The sequence below is a fragment of the Clarias gariepinus genome, chromosome 21, assembly GCF_024256425.1.
Source record: "Clarias gariepinus isolate MV-2021 ecotype Netherlands chromosome 21, CGAR_prim_01v2, whole genome shotgun sequence".
Lineage (NCBI taxonomy): Eukaryota > Metazoa > Chordata > Actinopteri > Siluriformes > Clariidae > Clarias > Clarias gariepinus.
The window spans coordinates 28,740,001-28,752,500 of record NC_071120.1 but is presented as its reverse complement, the minus strand read 5'-3'; the positions used below and the strand labels follow the sequence as shown (position 1 = coordinate 28,752,500).

Genomic DNA, 12,500 nt, shown 5'->3' with positions numbered 1-12,500 from the left:
AACACACTGTAACACCCTGTAACACCCTGTAACAAACTGTAACACCCTGTAACACACTGTAACACCCTGAAACACACTGTAACACCCTGAAACACCCTAAAACACACTGTAACACACTGTAACACACACCAACACCCTGTAACACACTGTAACACCCTGTAACACACTGTAACACCCTGTAACACCCTGAAACACACTGTAACACACTGTAACACACTTTAAGACTGCGCCACACTGCCACAGAATACAACACTGTAACACCCTGTAACACACTGCAACACCCTGTAACACACTGTAACACCCTGTAACACACTGTAACACTCTGTAACACCCTGTAACACACTGCAACACCCTGTAACACCCTGTAACACACTGCAACACACTGTAACACCCTGTAACACACTGTAACACCCTGTAACACACTGTAACACCCTGTAACACCCTGTAACACCCTGTAACACACTGTAACACCCTGTAACACACTGTAACACCCTGTAACACACTGTAACACCCTGTAAGACTGCGCCACACTGCCACACGATACAACACCGTGCCACACTGTAAACATCTGTGTATGCAGAATCACATTCTAAACAGTAAACAGGGTTTAAAGCCCAGTGATACTAATGCAGGTTTGAAGCCGAGGATCTCTATAACTCCATACGTATGATTTATAGAACACACTGATGGACGGCGCGACTGCGTTTCTGTTTGCACAAAGTGAAACAGCGGGAAGAGTAAAAGCGTAGCGAGTGTGTAATTGCTTTTTTCCCTCCCCGAAGCTGCTTCCTGTCTCATATGAAAAAAAGCCGTCTCTGTCAGTAATGGCTCGATTAATAATTAAACACACGTTTCATCTCCGCCAAGCTCGCGCTGTTCATTTCCCTCCTTCTGACAGGCAGCAATACACAAACAGGGTTAGTGCTATCAATAACCACACACACACACACACACACACAAAGCGAAAAAGACATTCAGCGTCTCCTATAAATCCGAATGACGGCCCATAATGCACTGCTGGAGATGCATTGAGACTCGCCGAGTAAATCGTACACAGTGAAGACGAGTGGAAACGAAAGACCGAGGAAACTCAGTGGAGCGATAACATGAACCTCCACCTCCACTTTCTCCTCATCCTCACTCCACTCCTCTCTTTCACACTCGTTCCTTTCCGCTCTTCTGCATCCCTTTCTCCATTTTCTCTCACCTTTCCCCATTTCTTTGTCGTTTGTTTCTACACTTTCAGTTTTACTCTCATTATTGCGTTGTTTCTGGATCTGCTCCTCTTCTCTACATGTTCCTTTCTTTCCCTTCCTCCTCTGAATCTGTTCCTCCTTTTCTGCTCCACCATTTCCACTTCCATTGTTTCTCCTCTTCCTCCTCGACTCCTTCTCTCCTGATAAGCTGATTATCCAGTGAACAGGTTAAAGCCTCTGAGCCTCATTAATCTCTCCATCTCACAGACTTTTATCTTCTCCATTTCTGCTCTGAGGTTTTTTTCCCCCTCTTGTTTTTTTTTTCTTTGCTCTTATTGTTCCTCTTTTTTTCTCTCCTCTGGTTCAGGCCCTTGATTTTTCCTTTTCTATTTCTGCTCTGCAGGTACGATCACTCCTTTTCTTCTCCTCCTTTGTTAGGACGCCTCCAGATCGTCTCCAGCCTCCGTTAAGATCCTTCATCTCTTCCTCTTTACAAGCCAGATGAAACATAAACGAGTGAATTTTCTATCGTTCTCTATTCCTATGGGGGGAGCACTGAGGGCAGGATTGTGACACAATGCGTGTGTGTGTGTGTGTGTGTGTGTCCTGCCCCCAGCCATCCCTCTATCCTTTTATTCCTCCCTTTTTTCTCCTTTATGCAGGACACAAAAGTGAACGTGAATTTCCTATAATTTTATATTCCTGTGAGAGAGAATGAAGGGCAAGTGTGAAAAGAAAGTGCAAGTGTGTGTGTGTGTGTGTGTGTGTGTGCACCCTGCCCCTAGCTACTCCTCCATTTCTCCATTTCTTCTCTTCATATCTCCATCCCTCTCTTGTTTTTTTCCATTCCTAGATGCAGGAGGAAAGAGCAGCGAGTGAATTTTCTATTCCAGAGAGAGCTGGAGAGCGTGAGGGTGGAGGAGGGAGTGTGCGTGTGTGTGTGTGTGTGTGTGTGTGTGTGCTGCAGGTCGTGCTCTAAGCGCTCATTATGTACTACACGGCTCCGTGTCAAATCGCTAATCAAGCTCGCTGTCTGCAGCGCCACGATTCAATAGCCGCCTAGTGCCCTTTGTTCCTGCCTGCTATCTGCTGCATGTCAATAAAAAGTCTGCTGCCTACACACACACACACACACACACACACACACACACACACATCATCCATCCATATATCCAGTAGGGAAATGATTTCAAGAACAATGTGGGCAGGAACAGCAGAGTGGATGCAGTGTGTGTGTGTGTGTGTGTGTGTGTGTGTGTGTGTGTGAGAGGAAAACATGGCAATTTCCACATTAGCATAAATGTATTAAACCACAGCTATTACTAGTTAGTGTTGAACTTTTCCTATAAATATATTAAAACTTGTCTTTGATATTTTTTACCTCCGTAATAAACACATCGTTATGAGTCTCTTCATCATCAGTAACTTAAATAATAATAATAATATTAATTATAATAATAATAATAATCACGTTTCATCTGGATTAAGTCTGTGCCAAATAAAGAATTAAACTCGCTGTAGAAATAAAAAGAATATAAAAATAATGTATAAATATCTGTATTATGGATTATTTTAAAGCTGCAAGTAACAATTATTTAAATAATCGATTAATCTGTGGATTTTTTTTATTAATAGATAAATCGGATAAAAAACAAGAAAAGCATTCTTTTCCAACCCTTTATTCAAAAACAGAACTAAAATCTTTAGAAAGTGCAAAAACATGTTGCTCCTTGAGCTTTATAATAATAATAATAATAATAATAAAATAAAAATGGACTAACACAAAAAACAAATCTGCCAAATATATACAGTGGAACCTTTGATTACGAGCATAATTCGGAAGTGGGCTCGTATTCCAAAACACTCGTAAACCAAATTTAATTTTTAAAAACACACTAATGAAATCACTGCTGTAAAGTAAAAATAAAACAAATGAACCTGCACTTTACCTGTGAAAAGAATCGCGACAGAGCAGTGTTTCCATTAGTGTGTTTAGCAGAGCGTGTAGAGTAGAGCAGAGAGAGTGTGTGTGTGTGTGTGTGTGTGTAAAGATGAAAGTAGGAGGGGTCTGTGTGTGTAGTCACAGTGTTATAACAGTACACGCGTGCACGGGTGTTGATCATCCTTGTATCTTTCCTTTTCCTCCGCTCGTTTTTGTTCATTTGTGCTCCGCTTGTCTATGAAGCGCCGAACTCTGCTAGCATCAGTGCGCGAGAGAGACCGAGTGTGTTCACTTCGCTCCGCGCTCAACTAAAGTTTTTTTAATAATTAAATGTCTCCGTCTCCAAATGTCTCCATCTCCCCCGATGTCTCGATTCGTTGTTCGTTGTCTCGATCATTTTACATCATAATGAGCTAAATATTATACTATGAGGAAGTTATAAATTGTATAATGTATTAGTTTCTATAAACATGACTATTCAGTGTGTCTTTAATCTCAAACCTTTTATTTATTATATTCATAACCTTTTATTATTGTAGAATAATTTTTAATGTATTCTTTTCACAATTTTCCAATAAAACTTTTCTTCTTATTCTTATATTACTAATAAACACAATGTTTTTATTAGATGTTTTTGATTATTATTTATTTATTTAATGTGCAACCCAAGAACTGTTTAGATGTTATGTGCTATAAAATACTATAACAATCATAATCATAATCATAATAATAATCATTTTTCTTCTTCTTCACACACACACACACACTGAAGATCTTAAACACCTCCAAACTGGAAGCACTGATCAGGGCCATGTGACCAGCAGGGGATGATGGGAAGTGTAGTCCAGTGACCCCCTGAAGGTCTGAACAGTTTATAATTTATCCCAGAGTGTAAAGATCAAAAACACTGGATCAGAAAATCAGCTTTAAATAAATAAAATAAAATAAAATCTAGCAGAAGTTGATCAACTTCTCATGAAACCAACACACACACACACACACACACACACAGGACTTTTTATAGTATTTTTGTGTAAGTAATTGTTGTCACACAGCAGTGTTCTCTCCCTCTCTCTCTCTCCCTCTCTCTCTCTCTGTCTCTCTGTCTTTGTCTCCCGAGTCACAGCGAGTCGCTAACTTTAACAATTTATTAAGTCGGGATTAAAATGCCAGCTGCTGGTTAAGCCCCTGAGCTTTGTGTGTTTTTTTCTCGCGAGTGCGGTTTCAAAACGAGCGCGACGGCTCAAAACTAATCAGGATTAGACGCCAGAAATCCACTTCGCAAAACGGCTTTTCACCACCACCTTCCTGCTTTCTCCCAGCATGCCCCGGGGCACAGCTGATCCGCTCTGTGATTGGCTGACGAGTTTCTGCTCTCGCTCGCTAATCGCAAAGTTTTCTTTTGTTTTAATCCCGAGGTGAAAAGCTAGCGGCTAAAACGTTTCCTGCACCGCTTGTGCGATTAGTTCGGTCTGATTCAGACGTCGTGCTGCGAGCGCTTAAAAAGGCCTGAGGGCTGAGACACATCAGGGGGCGGGGCTTACGAATGTTTCTGTTTAATTACGCCGTGTAACTCGTTAAGAGACGAGCTCATGAAGAGTCTGAGGAACACACACACACACACACACACACACACACCTTCTCTTGTCTAATAATCAGTGTGTGAAGATCAGACCAGAACCAAGCCAAACTCACCGTCTCAGTGACATCACAGGCTACGTTTCTACTCACGTTATCGCTACGTTTTGCAGGAAGAAATAAAACGTATAAAATGACATCATCTCCTGCAACAGGAAGTGTTTAATTTAGGACAAATACCAAAAAACACTCACCACACCAGTGTCATAATGGACAGAGTGTAAAGATCTACATGATGACATCACAACTATTTATAACCAGACTGACAGTGTGTGTGTGTGTGTGTGTGTGTGTGTGTGTGTGTGTGTGTGTGTGTGTACAGCACTGATAAATCACGATTATTTCTCCTTTCTCTTCTCTCCTGTGATTCAGTCTCGCTGAACTCTTCACTCTGACCCCAGATCAGTGAGCCGAGTGACACGCAGCTCTGAGCACACACACACACACACACACACACACACACACACACACCTTCTCTCGTCTAATAATCAGTGTGTGAAGATCAGACCAGAACCAAGCCAAACTCACCGTCTCAGTGACATCACAGGCTACGTTTCTACTCACGTTATCGCTACGTTTTGCAGGAAGAAATAAAACGTATAAAATGACATCATCTCCTGCAACAGGAAGTGTTTAATTTAGGACAAACACCAAAAAACACTCACCACACCAGTGTCATAATGGACAGAGTGTAAAGATCTACATGATGATATCACAACTATTTATAACCAGACTGACAGTGTGTGTGTGTGTGTGTGTGTGTGTGTGTGTGTGTACAGCACTGATAAATCACGATTATTTCTCCTTTCTCTTCTCTCCTGTGATTCAGTCTCGCTGAACTCTTCACTCTGACCCCAGATCAGTGAGCCGAGTGACACGCAGCTCTGAGCACTCACACACACACACACACACACACACACACACACACACACAAAGACGAGCATCTGAGCATGAAAATGCAGGAACGAATAAAGAGAGAAAGAGAAATTGCATCAAAATGGCCGACAAATCACACACACACACACACACACACACACACACACATACGTACATACATATATATATATGAACACACAAACACCCGCCCACACACACACATCAAGGTCAGATGTAAATGCAGAAAAACAGATTCCATAGACGGCCTTTAAACATGGTCCTCAACCTCACTCACACACACACACACACACACACACACACACACACACACACACACACAGAAGAGTCTTCTCTCCAGCAGAGTCTTTCACCTTCATCTCTTCCACTTCCTGTCTCTCATTTTTTTTCTCTTTTCTTCTTCAGCTTTCTCTCTCTCTTCTCCTCCTTTCTTTTAGCCCCTCCCTTTTCTCTGCATTTTTCTATTTGACATTTTCAGTCTCGTCAGACTTTGTCTCACTCTCTCCGCGCCATGTCTCTTTCCTCTACTTCCTTCTTTCTGTTTGTTCTTTCGTTCTTTACATCTGTCTTTCACTTCATTACTCTTTATTTCTTTTAATCTTTTTCTTACAGTTTTTCGGTCATCATCTCACATTTGCTTGTCTCTCTGTCTCTCTGTCTCTCATTAAGCTGCTCGTTATGCTCCCTGTAGCAGTCTGTATTAAATCCCCTCATTAGCTGTCTGAGCCTCGCGCTGAGAAAAGCGAGGGTGTTTAAAGTCACTCGCTCTTTTTGGAACATCTCAGCAATGAAGACGGTCTGCTGCCTGAGGGTGAGGGGACGAGGGGATGACAGGATGAGAGGACACGGTGTCCAGATGACAAGGGAATGATGGGACAAGAGGACGAGGGATATGAGGGGATAGTGTTTGTGAAAGGATGGAGGGGATGAGGAGATCATGGGATGAGGGTAAAAGGGGTCAGGAGAAAGAAGGACATAAGGGGACAACGGAGAAAAGGTATGGGAGAATGAGTGGACAAAAGAACAGAGGAATGGAGGACACAGGAGGATAAGGAGATAAGAGGACGAGGGGACACAAGAATGAGAGGGCAAGGAGATGGAGGGAATAAGAGGACAGGGGGATGGTGGGAATGAGAGGACAAGAGGACAAGGGGATGGTGGGGATGAGAGGACGAGAGGAAGAGGGGATACAGGGATAAAAGGATGAGAGGATGGAGGGGATGAAAAGACAAGGGGATAGGAGAACCATAGAAAGAAGGGCTCAGGGGTGAGGGGACGAGAGGACAAGGAGATTAGGGGATGAGAGGACATTTCACAAACACACACATCTGAACACCAGCATCACTTTGCAAACTGAATCTCTGACTCCACACACACACACACACACCCCTCATGGGACACCTTTCTGTTCTTTTCTAAAAACACCATTCTTGTAAGAGAATCACATGTCTCACCTTTAGGAGCAGTCGGGGAAAAGAGTTTCTCCGATCCGACATCAGACGCCTGAAAGAGAAAAAGAAAAACATGATTAGAGCTAACTAATGCCAATCAAGCAGGAAACATAACGCATGAGCAGGCTAACTAAATTATCCAGGTAGCATACAGAAATTAGCGCCGACAGACAAGGCTAATCAGAGTAATCCGTCATAATCATCCGGAAGGTCAACTGTCAAAAAAAAAACTCTTAGAACATCTAAAATTAACCTGGAATTATGTTTAGCATCAACTGCTAAAACACAGACACACAATATGCTAGCTAAGAACTGACGCTACGAATACATTCGCCGAGATCATAAACAAGGGTTAAGTGTGACGAACAAAACGAGAGAGTAAACAACACGGAACACTCCGGAACATTAACGTTTACCTCACGTGTGTTACTAAGTAAACACTCAAAAAACACCGAAAATTACAATTAGTGTCCAAACACAGTCCACCAATTCAATTCAATTGTATTTGTATAGCGCTTTTTAACAATTGAAAAAAAGTAGCTTCACACAATCAAAAGAATTATTTAAGTTTGTTAAGTTTGATTGACAGTGTGAGTTGTAGTAAATTGTTGTCCTAAAGAGTCCCAAACTGTTCACTTTACATTGTCCAAATAATGCTGACTTAATTAAAATGGACAAAATGACTGACAAACATATGAGAACAGACGTATGTAGCGTATGTCTGGGATTAGCGACGTATCTCGCTAGGATGGAGCTGTTGAGTGATTTTAAATGTACAAAGTCAGAGAAAAAACATGACAGAACCATCCCGAATGCTAACATTTACCTCAGAAGTAATGATGAACCATCAAGAAAACGTTCAGAACATGTTTAAGCATCAGTGTATCTAGAGAGTGTGTTGTAGTTGAGTGTTTCACACACTACAGTAAGAGCGTAAACCACACAGCACCACCCGGAACGTCAACGTTTACGTCAGACGTGTTAGCGAATTACAACGCGAAGACTCAGAACTGCCGAAAATTACACTTAGCGCTAACCACCGCTAATCAGACGGACACGTGTTCCAGGGCTCTGAGAACACACTGTGAGTCTGAGGCGTCCCACACACACGACGTTTGTCCCCGTGTTGCTGTAGCGTCTGCCTTTACGACCACAACGCCAGGAAAAACACACACCGGCCAAAACGCCACCGAACGCGGAGAAGGGAACAACGGAGCGCCCTATAAAACGAGAGAAGCTAGACGCAGACTAAACAGCAGCACCCTCTTCCTTCCTCGAACGCAGACAGCGGGCAAATGAGAAACAGACGAGACGCCGAGGAGAAAACACAGACGCTGGTGTGCGGGCGTCTGGCTTAAATTAGGGGAATGGAGGCCATTTTTAACTCGCCGGCCGTTTTTAACTCTGAGCCATAACTCAGGTTAGCCATTAGCGAGGGAACACGGCTAACGCTAAACAAACAAACAAACAAACACAACACAACACAGCACACCACGCTGCTCTTTTCTGAGAAGATCACTTGTTTTTTTCTGAGCATGTTAATAGAATAAAATTACAAATTACACAACAAACAAATTAAACAAACACACAAACGCTATTTGTGCAAGAACAATAGTTTTAGCTCAAAACTAATGTAGCTAACAAACAAAAAGTCTGTCTCAGCTCTTTATATAGTAAAGACAACACCACTGATTAGGAGAGAGAGAGAGAGAGAGAGAGAGAGAGAGAGAGAGAGAGAGAATGAGAGAGTGACAGAGGACGAGACAAAGCTAGTGAGACAGAGAGAGTGAGACAGCGATTGACAGTAAGAGTGAGGGACAGACAGGGAGACAGGGAGACTGAGAGACAGGGAACGTGAGACAACATGAGAGACAGTGAGAGACAGAAAGGCAAAGAGAATGAGACAATAAGAATGAGATACAGAGTGAGATATTGAGAGTGAGACAGTGAGAGTAAGACAGAGAGACAGAGAGAGAGACAGGGAAAGTGAGACAGATACAATGTGTATATATATAAAAAAATACAACACTAATACACTATCCTGTGTGTGTGTGTGTGTGTGTGTGTGTGTGTGTCCCCAGCAGGATGTTCTGTTCTGTCAGACAACCCTCCTGCTGCACCCTTCAAAGCTGAAGGTCAAAGGTCACACATAACAAATTTCATTCAAATTCATGGTCACACACACAGACCTGACCTTAATGAGGGGTGATCTGAACAGAAGGAGGGTAGCAGGGGTGTAGCGGGGGGGTGTAGCCGGGGGGGGGTGGCGGGGGTGTAGCGGGGGGGTGTAGCGGGGTAGATCAGACCCCTGTGTGCCCCACAGGAAGCAGAGGGAGATTAGTGTTTCAGAAACACAGGAAATCTAAGCCAGGTTTCTGTGAGCCAGACGCCCGAGACAGAGGAGCGAGGGATATTAGAGCTGCACTCGTTTACCACCAGCTTCCCCCTTTCATCACACACACACAATGCAGAGCAGTGCGTTAGTGTGTGTGTGTGTGAGAGAGAGTGGGGGAGGGGGGTAACAAGGTCAAGGTCCTGCAGTCTGCAGCGGTAAAACGCCACTGACTCATTCACCAGAGAGAGAAGAAGAAGAAAAGAGGGATAATAATAACAGTGAGGGGGGACGAGTGTGGGTTTAAAGAGAGCTACGGAGAGAGAGAGAGAGAGAGAGGGAGAGAGAGAGGGAGAGGGAGAGGAAAAGGACGAGGGAAGAGGGTGACAGTGACAAAACGCCAAGCTGCCCTTCGAATTAACGTGTGTGGGCGCGCATGTGTGTGTGTGTGTGTGTCGTTCTATCTGTCTCTCTCTTTCTTTTTCTTTCTTTTGTCCCCTCTCTCTCTCTCTCCCTCTTAATGACCTCCTCCACACTCGTTTATCAGAAGCTGTGTCATGTTTCTCTCTTGCTCTTGAGTGCCACGGGTCAGAACAGGTGTGTGAAAGACACACACACACACACACACACACACACACACACACACACACACACACACACAGCATCATTAAGATGGTAATGTATTCAGCTGAGTGACCGTGTTAAATCTGACCATAAATCTGCGCGCCTCCTCCTCATCCCTGATTGGCCGATTATACATCGCCTGGCAACAGCAGCCATCGCCACGGCGACGATCTGAGGGTCTTTTCTGTGTAACCCCTGAAAACCCCTCATGCTGCTTTCACGTTTTGCTCGAGCCGCACCACGCTGCTGTTACAGACGCTTAAAAAAGAGGCATTTAAATGACTTTATTTCAGTTTATTATTTAAATCTATGCGAATATTAATGAGTGTATACGGCTCAAGAGGTACAGAGCGAACTGTGTGTGTGTCTCCATGTTTACATCACCAAGTCCGCTGAGACAGAGAGAGTTCTTGAACTAAAACCACAAAAATGTAGCATATCCTAAATAATGAATATTAAATGATTGATCCTGAATTATTAACGCCACCGTGTGGTTAACGGAACGATAAACATTTTTCAGAATCCCTCGCTTTATCAGGAATAAAACCTACCATGTGGTGTTTATCTGCGCTATTAGGACACTTCGGTAAGAATTTACTTCCTGGAATGCTGCACCTTTGCTAATTTCGGTGATGAGATTCCTAGAAAGCGTCTGGAGCTGAAGTCCAGAGAGACGCCGCAACGCTCGATCCTGAACTGTGACTGAACCTAAACACACCTTCTGGCCTTTACTGGGAAAATAATGTGTGTTTAACCAGATTTATTTACATATTGCATCACACAGATGCACACACACACACACACACACACACAGGTCCAGAGTCGACAGCAGCCCCGAGAAGATGAAAGAGAAAACAGCGAGCGGTTATTGACTGAAAGTCGCAGGAAGATAACAGACAGTTTACTGGGGAGCGGGGGTTATGGGGGGGGTCACATAAGCCCCGCCCATCAGTAAATACAGCCAATAGCCACGGGGAGGGGCGGACCATTCAGTCCTCATCCTGCAGGTGAGAGCCTCGTCTCCTGATGGACCCTCAGTGTTAGTGATGAGAAGCTGTAGCGGCGTTCGGGACGCGGCCGTCACACACAGCTGCTTTATCGTCTGGCTCCAGAATGAGTCATCCTCCACCTCACACACACACATCTCACACACACCTCAACAGGACACAAACACAACACACACTTTCATCCATCCATCCTGTTATACACTCTTCTTCAAGACATGACAGACAGGTGGATGAGGACACTCAGACGGACAGAAAGACAGACAATCTGATGATCAGACAGAAACAAAAACACAAAAGAAAACACGAAGAACGACAGACAGAATAGCAGAAAAACAGACAAAAGGTCAGAGAGACAGATTCAGAAAGACAAAGGAAAACAGAGACAGACAGAGAGAGAAAGACAAAAGACAGAGACAGACAGAAATAAGGGCAGAACCTGACGGCTCTCTCAGACACATCCACATATGATTTTCTGTTAAACTTCACACACACACACACACACACACACACACACACACACACACACACACACTCTCCCAGTCATGTTTAACTCCAGGCTGCTAACGTTAACGATCAGACAGAGAGGCAGTAACAGTAACAATCACGGCTCCTCTGAGGATCACTGTTATAGTTACCATGGTTACTGTGACGCACCACAGGTTTCCTCTGTCCAACACAACAGCAGCGCGTCACCAACACGTCATGGACGCGCGTTCGTCCTCCACGGTTACCGTGGCTACCATCAGATACCGCAACACAGGAGCGTCAGGACCGTCACCGTATAGCTCTTGTCAACGACGTGAACCCTGTCCGGCACGCCCACGCCGCCCGCCACGTCCACGACGCCCGCCACGCCCACGCCGCCCGCCACGCCCACTGTCCAACTGCACACCGCTCTCAGATCAGACGTCAGGACACGGGGTTGCCATGGTAACCATAAACAATGTGCTGTTTATGATAGGACACGGCTAAAGGTTCAGCAACGGAGATTATTGAGGCCTAGTGATAATGCTGTGTGTGTGTGTGTGTGTGTGTGTGTGTGTGTGTGTTTGATCTCTCTGCAGCTTTAGATGTGTTTTTAAATCCTGCAGTCGGACAAAAAAAACACTAGCTCAGGACTGAATCAGCAACACAAGCTTGTAGGTTAGCGCGCGCATATGTGTGTGTGTGTGTGTGTGTGTGTGTGTGTATGTGTGTGTAGTTCCTGTATCGCAATACATCAGATCCCCATCCTTAATAATCACTGAGCAGGGGGTACAGCTGGTTACCATGGTTACGATAAAACACCATAACAGTTTAGTCCTGTTCGTATGGTGATGCTGAATATTTGAGCAGCTATGGCGGTATATCACACACACACACACACACACACACACACACACACACACACACACACACACACACAGACTGTAGAGC

The 12,500-nt window shown here is 44.1% G+C and overlaps 1 protein-coding gene across 6 annotated transcripts in view; it reads right to left on the bottom strand.

Moving 5' to 3' along the window:
- fbrsl1 (fibrosin-like 1) overlaps positions 1–12,500 on the bottom strand; it is a 239,238-nt gene that overhangs the window by 31,122 nt on the left and 195,616 nt on the right. For all 6 annotated transcript variants that reach the window (XM_053480614.1, XM_053480609.1, XM_053480611.1 and 3 more), the window contains one exon: positions 7,125–7,173. In XM_053480614.1, coding sequence (XP_053336589.1) covers positions 7,125–7,173 — 49 coding nt within the window. The remainder of the gene's footprint in view (positions 1–7,124; positions 7,174–12,500) is intronic.